At 30.7% G+C, this 18061-nt stretch overlaps 1 protein-coding gene across 3 annotated transcripts in view; it reads right to left on the bottom strand.

The window, feature by feature from the left end:
* Positions 1–8255: 8255 nt before the first annotated feature.
* The window catches only part of Sec71 (ADP ribosylation factor guanine nucleotide exchange factor Sec71), a 142900-nt gene continuing 133094 nt past the window's right edge, over positions 8256–18061 (bottom strand). For 2 of the 3 annotated variants that reach the window (XM_035353086.2, XM_035353087.2), the window contains exons 33-34: positions 16228–16345; positions 8256–9894 (exon numbers count right to left, since the gene is read on the bottom strand). In XM_035353086.2, coding sequence (XP_035208977.1) covers positions 9751–9894; positions 16228–16345 — 262 coding nt within the window. In that variant the 3' untranslated portion in view covers positions 8256–9750. The remainder of the gene's footprint in view (positions 9895–16227; positions 16346–18061) is intronic. The other variant, XM_085809346.1, reaches the window with a different exon arrangement.

Raw genomic sequence — 18061 nt, 5'->3', positions numbered from 1 at the left:
CAAAATATTCTTCACCTTTCACCTATTCAAATGTGGTAGGGAAGCCAGGCCAGAGCTTTGGGCCCAGATTCAAATCCTGGAGTAGGTATGGATGTGTGTATAGTATTTTTTTAGCAGGAGTGCACTCAAAATATTTTGGAGTTCAAAGTGCTCTCAAAAGGTTAGTGGTAGGGAAGAGGAGTAAGACATCCTCAGATTCATGCTGCAGGGTGTGGTCCATAATTGGGATAGGCCATTCTTTTTCTTGCAGGCGTAACTCAGTTGCACTGTGGGCAACATTCTCAGTGATGTGATGCTAATTGATCAATGAGTTCGGCCATTCTCAACGAATACTTAACTAGCAGTGTCCAGGCATTGAGAGGAAAGGGAAGAAGCTATCTTTTTCACTGGGTCTTCCAATTTCTTGTTATCATTTGTAACTGATGATAATCTTCAATGCATTCTCTCACTTCTTCACTAATCACATCAATAAATCTCTCACTATTACGTTTTCTTGCTATTTTTCCCCTCCTTACTTCTCCATCAATATTTAGAAAGGCGATTAAATCGCAGAGAGCTTTACTACACTAATTTTACTAGCATGCATTGATTATTTCGGTCTTTTGATTCTTCTGTTGCTGCTTCGGTGATTACATCAACAACTGTGCAGGATTTTTAGCCATCAGTTGTAGGAAGATCTGAATCAGCAAAAGCACTTGCTTTAATCATGTTTGGAAGATTTCGTGAGTGTATGCTACTTTAGTAATTGGGGCAGTGTTATAATACTTGATGGCAAAAATACTATCTGAATAATTTCATTATCAATGCTGATGGACTGAGAATGGCCAGGCTGACTATCCAAAACTTTCAATAGTTACCCTTACTTGTCAGATAATTTTTGCATCTTGGGGTTGAATCATCTTGCATCTTGGATCATATGTATTGAGTGAATAGGACTGCCATGATATATGCATGTCTTGCAATTATACAATGAGAACACATAATTTTTTGCTTCAGCTCTTGACAGCAAGATGACTTTTCATATCAGATGACTTTTCATATCCGTTCATAAACCATGCATCCATAGAACAAGTCCAATATAACTGCAATTTAGTGTCATGTCTGATTTTAAATCGCAGCACTTAATTTACACTTTAGTGAATATAGGTCTTATCTGGTATTTTCTTCCTAAATAAGACCGTTTTGTTACAGTCCTAAACTTGCTTAACTGTAACTTTATTTTGGTTGGAAATGTAACAGCCACTTCCTAATGACAAATGCAGTTTCTTTTATAAAGTTGATGAGGGTTACACCTGTTTGTGACTTTATGCAGCAATTTTCGGCTTCATGTATGAGGCTTGGATTCGTCTTCCATATCACCTTTCTTTTGAAAGTCTTTGTACAAACTTGAGGCTTTTTGCTGCTGCATGTTGACTTCAGTGGGTACTGTCTTGTTATTCGTACTTTTAATCCACAAACTCAAGGCTTTTTCCATTCTTGTTAGCACCTTATAACACATTTAATAGCAATAGCTTTTACGGTATGTAGTACAATAAATAAAGCATTAATTTCCCCCCCCTTGTTCTTCAGTTCTTTATAAACTGAAGCTTTGTTATTGTCAAATAATCTAGCTATCTTCTTTAACAACCCCCTCCCGTTTCTACACATACTGAATTTTCACTTTCTCACTAATGGAAAGAATACCATGGTTTCTCTAAAGCTTGAGACCATAACAGTGGTAATTAGAACTTTGAAATTTGTGATGATGTAATGCGAATAAGAATGCTATACAGGGTGGCGCACGAAACACTGGCCCACAATCATAAAAATCACGAACATGCAACTGCAAAATTTATGGGAAGGATCCCAGTAAGGTGTATTTTCTTTAACAAAGAATAATAATAATGGAAACTCGCACCAGGCAGACTTGCTGGTTTCTTTTCATGCACAACCCTATAAAAGCATAGAGGAGACAAGTTTAACAAAGAAGTATGGATACAAAAGTTTGATAGTTTAACAAATCAAATATTCTATATGGAAAACTGCTATTTCCTGCCAATACAGCCATTGAGCACTGGTAATGTGAATTTGACCTCTAATTGAAAATTTTCATAATGAGCATGTAGGTGATTGTTGGATGAAGAAATCACTGGGCATATTTGAATTTATTTCAATACGTTATGGACTGCTGTTACATGACATGCATCATGAAATTAAATGCCTTGTTGTAAACTATAGGCCTAAATGTCGGAAGTAAAGTTTCTGGTTTCTCGTGAATGATAAAGGAAGATCACACACTTGTTAATGTGAAGCAGTTCTTGACCAATGTTGTGAGCAAAATTAATATGATTAAGCACATTAAATTTAACGGAAATTTTTTAGAGGTAATTTTTGGCAGTATAAGGCTTATCTGTTGTATCTCTAACCTTCTGAGAGGCATGGGTTTTTGGATCTATTTACTAAAACCTGCATTGAAACCGCATTTAATAGCTAAATTTGTATAATTACTTATTTTAGTCTTCGTTTTCATAAACTCCTATTCATCAAGATGATATTTACATCATTAAAGAAAGCAAAATATTTAAAATTATATACCAAGACAAAAAAATCTCATTGAATGGATAAAGGCAGTTAAGGGTTGATTGGGTAATCTTAGCATTCTCATGGCATAGAAATTTTTGGATGAGGTCACAGGCAAGGACAAGATGGAGTTTTTGGCTGATTTGGAGAATGATCTATAGAAGATGACTTGTGATAGTCGGTTACGTCAGTGTATGTATTTTTAAGAGCCTTATGTGTGAAAAGACAGTTTTGTGTCTTTTGCTTCGCCCATCTCTTGCCTGGAAAGGACACATTGTAGGATTTTGTGTAATTAAAATTTGCTAGTTTTGCATGGAAAAGCAACGGGCTTTTTTTAGCTTGTGATTAACTCCATTTCCCTCATAAGCATGTCTATGTGTGGAATTTTTCTGGCCCTTATCACCAAAGCACAGATATGCACACTAGGCTTTTGTATATAAAAACAGACTAGCACACTACAGCACACAGTTAGTGGAAGGCAATTTTCCCGATAAAAGCAATAATACAAAAATAATAAAAAATGGAAGGTTTTGATACAAATACTAGTAAAGTAATTGGACCTACAAAATGTAGATGTATTATTGCAATATCATCTCATAATGAAGATAGTGATAAAAAGTAATTTTGAACGGGAATAAAAAATATCAACTTAAAGTGCATAAATATATATCTGCTAATGGTAAATCAGGATATTACAAAGTTTACTAGAGAGAATATTTATGGGTAATTTGTAATGGAGGAAATTCTTGAACATACTGTAATGGAAACTAAACGATTTGGTAAAAGCAAACCGGGATTCGGAGAAAATTTCTGTACAGAAAGTTTATTTTGCACTGATGACATCTTTGGTCCAAAAGCCTATATTAAAAAGTTACTGGAGCATAGACGAATATTGAAGGATCCTAAATCAGAACATTAATGTCTTGAAGTAGGTTTATGTCCATTTCAAGAAATATGCACTTTGCAAATAATGAATGCTTGCAACAGGACAGCTTAGTTTTTTTTTTCTTTTTTTAAATTTAGTTTATTATGGCAAAGCACACTAGGGCTATCTGCCTCAAGGCAAGGATGCCTTCATGGAGGACTTTCTAAGAGAAACTGGCTCGTATATACATTACACGTGACAAAAACCTTGAAGAAAACAATGAAGGCAGCCTGTTTACCTGGTATGGAGCCCAGGTCAGAACCACCAGCATTCAGAGACTTTACTGCTCAACTGCTGTTGGGACCTTGCAACAAGATGATCCATTATATAAAAATATGACTGATGATTGACATGACCTCAAAAGTATTCAAAGAACTATACATGCCTGATAAAGACATTTCTTTAGATGAGTTGCTGATGATATGTAGAAGCAGGTTATCTAATATGTAATGTAATAAATAAATAAATAAATTAAAAAAAAACAGATTTGGAAAAATCTACAAACTATTCAACTTCCCAACAAAATATATACATAATTTTAGGAGAAAAGGATAAACGTAATGAAGGGTTAGCAAGCACGAAAACTGTTCTAGATGCGATGGCAGAAAGTAAATTGTTATGAAAGGGTCATTGTTTATATACTGATAATTAGTACACTAACACTAATTTATATAATAAATTATATAAACTGAAAAATGTTTCTGGCATGGAAAGAATCAATAGAAAAGGAATGCCTAAAGCTCTAAAAAAATATAAAATCAGAATAAAGCTACTATACTCCAGCCAAAACAAAAATATTATCATGTTATCACAAATGCATAACTTGGAATTTGCTAATACAGGAAAATCAAATTATAAAACTAGAGAAAACACTACAAAGCAATAAGTTGTGCTGGATTACAATAAAAGCATGAATGATGTTGATGGAGATCAAATTCTTAGGAAATTCCCAGTTATACAATGATTTCAGAAGGTAAACAAAAAAAAAAAAAAAAAAAAAGCTTTGATGTGATGCTGTCAGACAGTTACATTATTTTCAAAAGTTATTCATAAAGACATAACATTTAAAATCTTCAAGCAGAAATTAGAAGAATTAATTGAACTAATAAACCATAAATAAAAGCATCAGCAACTTGAGAAATTACACCATGTCAATCATTACTGTCAAAATTTAGTGACCCCCATTTTCTAAGACCCACAGAAAACTTTCAAATGCCTATAGTTTGTTTATCCCTCTCCTACAAAAAAACTTTTTTAGCAGATTTTTAAGAATTTTTATTATAACTGCCATGTGGCTGTAAGCATTGACCATTCTAAGTACTATCATAATGTGTCACACTATTAAATTCAATTTCTCATTATTTTCAAAGTACTGAACTAAAAAAATTATAAATTCTTTGTGTATGCTATTTTGTTTTTAATTTTTTATCATTTCTAAATATTTCTAATCTTTACACAATAAAAAAAAAATGTGATGATATGGGCCAATTTTCCACTTTTTCGAATGATGCAAATGAGTTGAAGATAAGATGTGATTTTCCAATTTTGAGTAAAGGTCGAAGTCATTTTCATGCGGAGTTTGACCGACTCATGAAAGACAGCGTGGAGTAACAAGTCATTTTTGACTTAAATTGTCGCTGGTTGAAGGGAGATTTTAAATTTAAGCCACTGGCTAGAAAAGAATTTTTAGTATTTATTTAGACAGTTTCATTTAAACTAAACATCCGTAATTACATTAATTTAATTTTGTACTCAGTGCCTAACAGGTAACCACTCTCCCTATTTCCTGATTTGCCACCATCAGAGTACTTTCTTTTTCTGAAACAAGAATCTGCTACAAAAGGATGATGATTTTCTAATGTAAAGGGCATTCCAAAAATTAGAGAATTTTAAATTGTACCTTTAAACAACTATAAAACCAGTTTTAACAATTTTTACAATCATGCACTTTAACTATAGGGATACTGGAGGTAATTGCTTTGTGAAAAATAGTATTACATCTTGTACATATGCTTAAGTTTCATGAGTAAACAATGCTTTCATTTTAAATTAATGCACAAACTTTCATATTCAACAAACAGAAGTTTCTGGTAATGTCATATGCTAGTGCAACAAGAAACTGCATTTGAAACATCACTATACATTAATTAATAAAACTTAAATATAGGCTGACCACATTTCTGCATGACAAAATAGGACATCAGACTGGCACAAAAGGGATGAGGATTAGTCATGAAAAAGAAGACAGAAAAATGTGTATGGCATAAACATGTTGAACTGTTGCTTCTTTTTTGATTAACAAAATAGATATCAAATTAAATTACAAGTGGAACATGTTTTACCAAGAGCATAACATAAATATTTCTCTTATACATTAAATTTCAGTTTTTTTATCAACTTATCATAAAAGTGTCATGTTCTATGACACAAACATTCTCTCACAAGTGGCATAGCTTTTATTGCCTCAATATTTAACCTATAGTCTGTCACTTGAAAAAAGGCACTTTAATGTCTTAATGATGCACCTTTCATTTACGAACTTATGTTGTCATCACTCCACTTACTTTTCCACCTCATTTGAGACTGTAGTTAGCTTTCATTCATACAAATACTCAAATGGAAATAAAAAAGATTGAATTCTATTTTCCTGGCAATAAATATGACTGGAATTGCGAAGAAAACCTCTTTAGAAAAGAAAAAAATTCACAGAGGTTAAATAGGATAAGAAAACTATAGACAATTTGTAAAAAATCTGAAGAATAACTAAAAGAAAAGGTTTTAAAAGACTTTCTATTAAAGCGAGACAATGATCTATTAGAAATGGAGAAAATAATTTTAACCCTTGATAACTGTCCGTTTTATACTGTGGCTATAACTCAAAGGGATAGAAGATTGTATTCAATAAGAAAGGGAAAATACCACTCAACCAAGAAATCAGAGTATTTTAAAATTGTGGATCAGCCAAGCATGAGACAGAAAACTGTTAAAGCTATTGCTGAAAAGAAAGCAATCACTTTTTAAATAAGGAAGAAAAGAAGTTCATTAAAAATTTTTATTTGTTTCTGTAAGGCAAGATTTTCCCAAAAATAATGTCAGACACTAATAGGCATGATGAAGCATTTTTTAAAGAAAGTATTTGCAATGAAAACATGTCAAATGAAAAAAGCAAGTATGATATTCAAGTAAAAATCTTATCATAAAGAGCAGTTCAGAAAGGCCTAAATATTAAAAGAAAAATGTCTGATTACAAAAGTGCATTATAGAAAATTTATGCCCTATTTTATGATTTAGAATGAACATGCAGAAAGACATTTAAAACCCTTCCGCTAAAGTAACGATGGATAAATTTGATTATATTAAAAAAATTCCCAATTATTAGGGTATGGAATGTATGTATAATATTTGACATACATTCATATAATTAACTGCAACAAAATTATAATAGTTTTTAATGAAGAAAAATATTCATTAAACAGATAAATTAATTATTTAACAATTACTGGTTAATTACTTATCAAAATATATTCTTATCAAAACAAACAGCAGTTAATGTAATTTGATTCTGTGTACAAACCATTTTTATAAAATGATTCTAGAAAGATGAGCAATATTTGGTGCATTTTAACGCCGCTCAAATTGTCAGGCGTTTTTAACTGCTTAATGAAAAGTACCATATTTGCCAGCGTATAAGACGCACCGGCCTATACGATGCACCCCCTTTTTTATACACATTTTTAAGGATAAAACTCTATTACCGATCATTATAATTCCCTTAAGTTATCATTTTCTCAGCTGGGGGTGGCCCGAAATACCTCTCTGCAGCACTGTTTCGATGTTCTTTAGCATACGCAATCACACATAGCTTGCATGCTATGTTATAGCAATGCTGACCTTGTTTTTGAGCCATAACTTGCCAACAAATTTAAGAAAATTCAATAGTAAAAATTTCACACTTAAAAGTCGTTCACAAAAATTGGAAGTTTTAAACAAACCCAGCTGTGATCATTGATGACAGTGAATGCACATTCACTGAATGTCTACATAAGTGTAATATATTCCCACACTCCACAAGAAAAAAAATCCAAATAGAGGAAATTTCCAGAAATGAATGTAATCAAAAACTGAGTATTGACATATTAAGACGCACCCTGTTTTTCAGACCTATTTTCAAAGAAAAAAGCGTGTCATATGCCAGCAAATACGGTAAATGACAGTGCATGCACATTCACTGAAGTCTACATAAGTGTAATATATTCCCACACTCCACAAGAAAACAAGAAAAAAAAATCCAAATAGAGGAAATTTCCAGAAATGAATGTAATCAAAAACTGAGTATTGACATATTAACACGCACACTGTTTTTCAGACCTATTTTCAAAGAAAAAAGTGTGTCATATGCCAGCAAATACGGTAATTCCTAGGAATGACTTTTACATTATATATATACAGAAAAAACATAAAAGTTGAAAAACACCTTGTAAATCTAAAAAATTAAAAATATAGAACACATTTTTTTTATAACTCAGAGCCAAACCATAGATGTTTATCAAAGATGAGAAGCATGTGAAGTTAAAAAACATCTTTGGAACGCAAATATTAAAAAATATCACTCAAGGTTTTATAAAAGTTCCTGTTTTATTTTTCTTGAACATTATATAAATTAAACTCTCAAGAAGAAAATCTGTTTTCATTTTAAGCCATTTAGAAGTAGCATCAGTAAGGAATACTGACTTGAGATAAAATTTGATGATCAGGTATCAAACACCACCAATGAACAAAGAATGTCAACATTTTATTAGATACTCTTACATTTTATAAATATTTCTTACACAGTCAAAAAAATACTTCAGAATTTTAAGACAAATATTACAGCATTTAAAAATAATGTAATTATTTCAATGATAGTGAAATTTGTGGAATGTTATACAATGAAAATTCATAGAATGACCTTATAAATTATATCATCCAAATTTCAACAGATGTTAAAATGTAAATGTAAAATAACCTATGAATAGATAGGTAAAATAAATACATTTTATGAAAAAGCATGTACTACAACGCAACGTTCAGAAGGCATATGATGCATATTTGGATAATCCCACATGTACACACACAAAAAACAAAGAAAGAAAAATTATGTATGTTTTTCGAGAATCATGATATAACAGAATATCTGTGCAACAGACATAGGACTTCTTATAACTAAAATTTACTGAATGTACAGTAAAATAAGTACAGCTCTTAATTCCAAATATATTTTTAAGACAATAAAAAAATTATTTAAAAACACTACAATTGTGAAATTAAAAATATTGACATTGTTTCCCTCCTTGTTAGGTTTATTACCTTTATCATACTTTAAAATTGAACAATAAAATAAAAGATCTAAAACGAGAACAAATCTGAATGAAAGTATAATAAATGACATTAAGTTACAGCAGTAAGAATTAAGATATCTAGAAGATTTAGAATGCACATATATTTCCAAAACTTGAATTTATATTTGTTTATTCTTATTTCTTAAAGGATGGTCAAAAGATGAATAAAACATTTTATATGTAACATGTTCATTAGTATCCATCAGTATGAATCAATATTTAAAATTGTACACAATACATAAATACTTATTTTAGAAGTTATTAAAATCATATTCATTATTAAACAAAATAATCTTTTACAATTTATTTATTTTGGATGCAAGGAATCTAAAAATATTATCACACTACTCTAGAAACATTACAGTGTGTTTTTTGAGGGCAGGATGTACAATATGGTTACTATAAAGTAAATATTAAAAATGCTAAACCCCTGAATAACAGTTTCATATTTTTTCATAAGTCAGTACAGATAAAAGGAACTCACAAAAAATGCTATACTTTTTTCTATTATAGGACTTAACAATTGATGAAAATAAATAATATGGCACAGCAGCCATATTTTGCTAAGTGCATAGTTTAAATTAGTTTCAATACACTAGTATCAGAAAATTCATTTTATTTCTTATATATAAAATAAAGTTCATCAAAACTGGATCTCTAAGAAAACAGTTATTCCCCTTCCTTTATCACAACAAAATACTACTAAATTTATAAAGGAGCTATATAGCATTTGTAATTAAAATATGTACAAAGTTTTTGCCCAAAACTGACTAGTCAGGCATATTTTATGACATGGCATTAAGAGAATTGAAGTCTGTAATTTGTAGCATTTTAGCTCCTTATCTACAAATATTGCATTAATATCACTGTACATTCTGAAAGTCATTGTCAGTGGGATTTGTAATTGCATATTTCAAAAGCTCTGTAAGACCGGATGAAGAAACGTTTCAATACAGCTCTTAGCTCAGTTTTAGCTTCATGGAAAATCATCTCACAAAATAACAAATAATATGCAGATGCATGTATACAAAACTGGAAAAAAAAAGGCAAACCAAATTATATACATATGATTATTTGTACATGGAAGATAAACAATAATTATATTTCTTTAAGATGTGAGTGCAAAGGAATTAAACAATTTCTTTATATTAGAAGCCATAAATCATCACTTCACTATGGCAATGTTTATGCCAAAAGAAATTACAGCAACCCTCCCCTTTTCCTATTGTAATAACATTTTCTCAAGTACCAGAATTCTTTAAAATGTTTGGATAACATATTACTCTACTGATCACATAATTTTTTTAAAGTGCCCAGATAGCTCAATTATTGACTGAAATAACTTGATCAGTCTCTCGTATCTCTATTAAAGAATAAAAATTCTATTAACTATGCCATTTTAATCTAGCCCTTTTATTAAGTTTCTTAATCTTCCTTTTCAGTATAGGGGGATTAAAAAAAAATCAGATTTTTGAAAAACTACTCATTTGGAAAGTTTTATCAAAATACAAGAAACTGTGAAGCTTCCTACTCACAGCTTAATTAATATCTGTGCAATTCAAATGTGAAGATGACCTTTTTAGAGAATGAAATATAATACTTTCTTCTTTCTAATCACTATCTATGACTTTTCAATGCCGGAACTAGATTCCTTCCCTATAGTGTCCAATACTAAAGAACGTGTGAGAAGATTAAAATCTAGTTCTCTTTCTTGACGTATTATTACTTAAAATTTTTCAGTGTTCACAATCTAGGCTTTTTGTTTTGTTTCTTTTGCTGTTTAACTAGTAACTAGATCACTTTAGAAATAGGCTTAACATTGCAAGCTGCTTAAAAAGAATCTCTGTGATCCTGTTAGTTTACATTGTGAATCTGCTCAGGAAAATTTGTTATATTTTTTCAGCATTTAGTGCTCTAATTCTACACAGAATTTTTCCAGTTAAATATTAAAAACATGGAGAGTTCTAACTAATTAAAACATGGAGAGTAAAACTTTCTAAAGTTATCTTCTAAACATGATAACTTTAGAAATAGAATGACTCAATCTTAAATAGTGCCAATGATGCATGAATTTTCATTTAAGAAAATCAGTAATAAAGCCTGATAAATCAGTACTGATGCAATAAAGAGAAAAAATTCAACTTAACAAAGCTTTTTGTAACAATATGAGCTTAACAAGACAAATAAAAATTTAAAACTAAATGTGATAAAAATAATGTGAAGCTGTAAGTCTTTAAGAATAAAATGTACCACAAAGTAAATTCAAATTCATATAAAACTTCCAAAATAGGAGCAGAAACAACTTTTTTTTTTTTTTTTTTTACAATTATTTTACAAAATGAGAAGTTGCCTTAAGTTACTACTCTGCCTTTACTGAAATCAAAGCACTTAAATCAAATGAATTAATATATTTGCCATCCAATGTTGCATTGCTATTTGATAGAACTTTAAGCAATAATATGTCAAAACATCTGATTAAAAGGAATCAATGAAGGTAAATCTCGTTTCTATCCATGATGCTATTCAGTCTACCCTTAAATGATAGCATGATATTTCAAGAACAATTGTTGCATAAAGCTCGGTACAACTACAGCATATGCTGTAAGCATTTAGGTTTCACAAATAAAAAGGCACGAGAAATTAATGAATAGTTTCAGGTTAATTACTGTATACCTGTTGCAGATTTATTTCAAAACTGATTAATCTGGGGGAAAGAAGGAAAAGGAAATGAAACTATGCAAATGTAGACAAGGATTTACCAATTTTGGCTGAAAACAAAATACCCTCCCTGCCTAAAAAGAAGAATATCAAAAATTTTCCTAAAAAGAAGAATATCAAGTGTTAAGACAAATAAATTTATAATTTTGTAGCTAAAAAATGATACAATTATTAAGAGGGAGAATATACATATACAAGGTGTTTCACCAGGTACTCTTCTCCAATGAAAAAACATTTTTCTGCCCCCCCCTCTGCAAGATAGAAAGGGGATATTTTCAAGGGGCCTTCAGCTACGTAAAACGCTAAACAGTTATTATAAGATGATGACACTGATGCTAAATGGTTTATCAACTAAGTAACAATGTTTCACAGTCATTAAATGTCTTGCACCATGGTGTTTTTCATGTAAAAAATTTCAAGATGATGCAGTCTGGAAAAGATCCCAATTAATCAGGTCAGGAAGGCCAATCAAGGTTCATGATGACATTGTTCAAGTAAAAACCCATGTTATATGATACGATAAATTGCAGAAACATTGAACATCTATCACTCAAGCATTCATGACTGCCTAAAGATGCTGCATATAAAATCGAGCTTGATGTTTGGGTTCCTCATGAACTCAAAAGTTCATCTGATGACACATATAAACATCTACAATACATTCATCAAACTGAGAGAACTTACCCTATTTTGAAGTATGTAAACAATGACAATGAAAAGTGGAGTGCTTACAAGAATGTGATGAGCAGTTTTGATCTTGATGTGATTTGCTTTAAATGACATGAACAGTAGACATTCATCACATGAAGATTTTTCTTTCAGTAAGGTGAGATTTTAAAGGTGTGCTTTTTAAGCTTTAAAACAAAGGAACCAAAAAACCAATTTAAATGTGTACGATCAGATATTAAAATGTTTAAACAAATCCATCAAATCGGAGCTTGCTAATCATAATAAAGTTGTGGTCCATAACGACAATGCAAAACTACATAAAAGTCTGATCAACCGAAAAACATATTTGGAGCCTGGATAGAATATACTGTCAAACGTTACTCCCCTAAATTTGCACCTACAGATTTCGACTTATTTTGCTCTCTTTAAAATTCTTTGCAAGGTGTAATGTTTATTTCAGATGAGGCTGTAAATACCCTCTTTTTAAGTTTCTTGTTCGAAACACTGGTTCTCTTCTGTGAACAAGTTATGAAGCTCACTGAAAGATTGTAAAAGGTCTCAAACAAAATGAGTAATATGTTCTATTGACAAACTAATTCTAAACAAAATGAGTAATAGACTGATTCCCTACCCCTTCTATAAGCAAATGACTTTTGAAAAACAGAAAAAATACATCAAATTATCCAACAACCCAACATCTAGGCTTCCTTTGATTTATGACTTTGTGCAGTTCAAGTAATAAAAACATCTCTTAAATGTTTAAAATTTATCACAGGCTAAATAAAACCTAAGATATAATTATCAGCCCTTTATCAAATTACTGCTGAACTTCAAAATTCTATTTATGCTTTTGTGTAATAACTTATGGTTATGGACTACAGGTTTAAAACAACAAATTATTATTTCAATTCAATGCATAAACTATGAGTATGACCTTTTTTATTGACATTTGTTTTAGATATAGTTGGTGATCCTAATTCTGATATCTGGGTTTCCAAATGTAAATAAAACATTTATGTCAAACTACTACATTCTTCTGCTCCACTTACATGCAGCAGACATTAAGACAGTCTATCTAACAAATAACTTTGGTTAATTTTGCCAGTTTGCTGCAGACACATCATAATCATAGTATACTGTCTCTATCTAAATTGGTGATAAAATGGCTAGAAGGCCAGAGATTTCCACTTATGCCCATGAGGATCACTAAAGAAAAAAATTTTTACCTCGCAAAATAAAAAAATGATATTTGCATTTCCTGATACTTTGTTATGACAAACAAAAATTGTTATTAGCATATAAATTAGAATCCATTTGTATACTATATAATGTACCATATTGAATAGGGTAAGATTTGAAATTATAATGCATTCCACCAATAATTAAACAAGAAGATAGGAATTTAATGATGAGGGCATGCTTTTTTCACAGTGATCCTAAACTAGTGCTTTGCAGTGATGGAATAATTTCAATTAATAGGCATTTAAAAAAAAAAGCTATATGTACATCTTTATTTATTTTTTTCTTGAAACTTTTGGCTGCAACTGTACGTGCAATACGAGTGATTGTCCTTTTATACATACACATTGAATGCTGTGATTCGAATTAGTGCAATTACTCTTGCAAAAATATTATATTAATGGATATTTATCAAAAACATTTGTCAGTTGCTAACTTAATTCTTCTGTTAAATAACCAAATATTTCCCATCTGAGTGTAGTAAGTGTACAGGTAACCATTGATTTGAGCTGATTCAAATTTCGTCTGTTCTGAGTAACACAGATTTCGAGATCAGGAAATCAAAAACAGAAAACTACATTTTACTGTCATTTATCACATTCTATATTATTGTATTTCTTATTAGTGTTGCATTCTGTGTTGAACAAAGACTATACAATCTTTACACAGGTCCTGGTGTATTTCTATTACAAAATTTTCTATGTGATGGTAACTTACCTAATGCTAATATTGCATAACAGGAAAGATAATTACAACTAATTATGTGGGCTACTGTGCACTATTTTTAAAAGTTCCTTAAATACATTACTTCAGAACTTTAAATGCATCAATGACTAGGTGTCATGGGTGCATGACATTCACTCATCATTTTCCTATTAATTTACATTATAAAATGCTTTCAATACAAACTTATTAAACCTTTTCTTCAGCATAAATTACAGATTACCTATAATAACATGGAACTTTTCATTAATGAAGTTCTATGCATTTACAGAAAAATTCTACCTTTAAAAAATTCAAAAGATATAGATATAACTATTTGAAGAAAAAATGGAGATTTAGCTATTTTACAGAAGGCAATTAAAAAATAAACAGCATGAAAATAAAATACAGTTGGGATTGCAGCAATAAATTTATTTTTGAAATACAGATATAATATGAAAATTTAACTTTACAATTTTATTTACCATCACTAAACGCTTACCATTTCCTAAATGCATACCAGAGGCAATGATATTCAAAGCAGCTGTGTCAGTGAAATGAAAAGTTCATTGAGAACTATGATTACGTAAAAATTTTATTGATTATTATTCACAGACATTACAAACAAAGTTTGCTATAAAAAAAAAAAAACCCTCACAGTTGTAACATCACAAGTTGTGAAACAGTCTAAAAATATTTAGAATATGGGCTGCTTATTGAAAGGAAAAAGCACAGGATAGTAAAAAGGATTCATGTAACTGGTTAAGCCACAGCAAGCTAACACACACTTAACATACTGCAACAATCATTACAGACGGCATTTCTGCAATCTGTAGCATGCAGCATCATTTTCTATTAGTTTATGACTTAAATACCAGTGCTCTAGTCAGCATTTCAGCACTACTAAATAAATATTGGAAAACTACAGTTTCATGTTATATTTGCATCCCTGAAATATATTCAATGTAGTAGTCACAGATATGTCTTCTTTCTGTAACATTTAATTTGAATTACCATGTATTCATATTCCTAAGGACCATCATTAACCGCTTCCCTTACAAATTTTTTTTGAAAAAACTTGCAAAAAAATCATCACATTTTTTTATTTTATAATTAAATACAACGAAACGAAACAAATCAAAATACGTAGGTTTTAAGTTGAATTTTTATTTTTTTGAAGGTGTAAAAGCATTTAGTTTTAATATTAGTTTACTATCCCGAGTTATCTCGGGCAAACGGAGAAAAGTTAAATATTAGTCTTTGTATGATAGTTTTTGAAACAAGGAACAACACAAAGTGATACCTGACATTCTACACTGGTATCTGGTCTCTTTTCTTACTGGCTTATCGCTGAAATCTCTCTATGGGAGCACAGAAGTACAATGTCTTGTTGTATTTGATTTTTAAAAAATTTTTTCCAACCTCTTCATAATCACTATCTGGAAAATCATCGCTTTCATTATCTTGCATCATTACCATTATTTTTTTTTTCAACACATGTATTCTTCTTTATACATTACTAATCCACAAGCTGGCGCATACCACACAATAGGAAAACACATGACCAGTCCCTCGAAAAGAACTGCGCACCAACAAAATTTGGCAAACTGCCAATCAAAGCTGAATATTTCCTTTCATTTTCTCCAGGCTGAGTAAAACCGTGATAAAACAAATCGTACTAACAAATTCTGCTTCGCCCGAGTTTTCACAGGATAATAATTAACTTCAATATATACGAACCCGAGATAATTCGGGATAATCAGGCAAGCGGTTAAAGACATAATCAGATATACTTTCCCATCTCAAAACTAAAAACCTTTATGCAGAAATAAAAAATAATGCTTTGAATTTTAGAAATTAATAACTTTCCCATCCAAATTTCATATGACAAATGAAGCAAATACTTTTACATAAAAAGTTCTAATGTTAGGATCAGTTACAATGTTTTTAAACTTAACAGATTATGAACTAAAAGCAATATCATACAAAATCATTAAAATAAAAAATACAAGAACAAAAAAAAAAAAAAGAGCTTACCCGTGCATCATCCAACTGATTAACGCAGCAAAATAGTAAGAGTAAGAGACTAGTATATGAATCCTTATGTTTTTCAGCAGTTAGACTAAGATAGTACTCTAGTGCTTCTTGGCATATTCTAAGTAAGTATAAATCAGTAAGTTATACATGTAAGATTATTTCATTTTGGTGGTTCTTAAGCTTTCTGACTTTATTATCCCTCACATGTGCAAACAAATTTTCTTTTTTTTTATGAATATAAAAAAGAAAAATTCACAAAAGTAATTGTCTGTTTACCAAAAAGGAGAAAAAAGGTTTTTTTCATGACTTTATGCATATTTAATCAATCAGATCATTCCCCCCCAACTGCCATTTATGAATCTGTGATTAAATGCCATTAACTTACCAAATGCAAAAAAATATTTCAAAATAATTTAAGAATGTAATAATTTCAAATTCCATACACTTCATAAAATCATGGATATATTTTATAAAAACATCCACTTTAACATAATATTACATTTTTACATAAAATTATGAAAGCATTTATAACAATTTTTCAGATTATATTCAACTTGAAATATTTTACTATTTATGTACTTTATAAAAATATGAAGTGCATTCTTAATTAAAAAAAGGCTAGAATGAATATCATTAGATCAAAAGTTAGAAAGAAAGTAAATGAGCTCAGGTAAGGTCACCGGGCCAAAAACTGAAAAAATGTTGGATGAAAAATACCTACTGTTAACATTTAAACACAAATGTAGCTTGCGTATGGTTACATAAAAAAAGCAATAACTACATTGAATGTCTTTTCAGAATATACCCATATGCAGCTTTACTGAAAAACAAATTAAGTTAGTCTCATTTATTCTCAGCACTACTACTATTTGAAGAGCTCGCATTTATTAGAGGTAAGCTATATTATATATATGTGTGTGTGTGTGCATGTAAGATATAACAAAATATGATAGCTGCTTAAAAAATAATTGGCGACCTCAAAATTAACATTCTAGATTAGGTGATCTCCCCCTCTAAATTTATCTGTTCTCCCAAATTTGATATTTTTCTAAGTTATATAATGCTACTGGAAAAGGGCAAGTTAAACAAATATTAATAAATTATAGCTTGTCTCTAGAATGACAACTACTTTGGTATAAATACCTCTGGCGAGCTAATTACATAATTATTCTGTGAGCTTCTACATTGCTAATATTTCACCGCTTTGCTTCCCTGTCTATAACGCTTGCATCTTAATTTTAAGAAACCAATGTAGATGGCAATTTATCATATTTCATTATGAATAGATAAATATCTACTGAGATGATCTGATATGCGTGGAAATAAAAACTGAATTCACAAAGTTCATGTTTTGTTATCTTCATCTGTAAGCCTTCGCTATAGGCCACAAAGACTGTCAACTGATTTCTCTTCTATGCTTCAAAAATATTACATATCTACATTGATCAGCCAAAATATTATGATCATCCCATATTTTTCTATGAACTCATATTTGGATCATAAGCAGGGCAGGTGATTAAGTGGAAATGGTATATAACTGCTGCTGGAGAAGGTAAGGAATAATTCTTGCACTTCTGCAAGTGATGGGAAAGGCAGTTGTACCTTTACATGGTGTCTGTCTTCCCAACTGGAAATAGAATCTTCCAGCAGGACAACACCCCATGTCACAAGTCTTAAATAATGTAGGAACAGTTCAAGAAGGATAAGGATGAATTCCAATTAATGTCCTGGCCACCTAACTTGCCAGATCTTAACCCAATACAGCACATTTGGAATGTCATGGAGCAGCAGCTGAGAGCTCAAACACCACCATGCCAGAATATCATGACTATTG

The sequence above is a fragment of the Stegodyphus dumicola genome, chromosome X2 (genome assembly GCF_044657685.1).
Source record: "Stegodyphus dumicola isolate Sdum_Otavi_A_Nest chromosome X2, ASM4465768v1".
NCBI lineage: Eukaryota > Metazoa > Arthropoda > Arachnida > Araneae > Eresidae > Stegodyphus > Stegodyphus dumicola.
The sequence above is the reverse complement of the archived record's forward strand: the minus strand, read 5'-3'. Positions and strand labels throughout refer to the sequence as shown.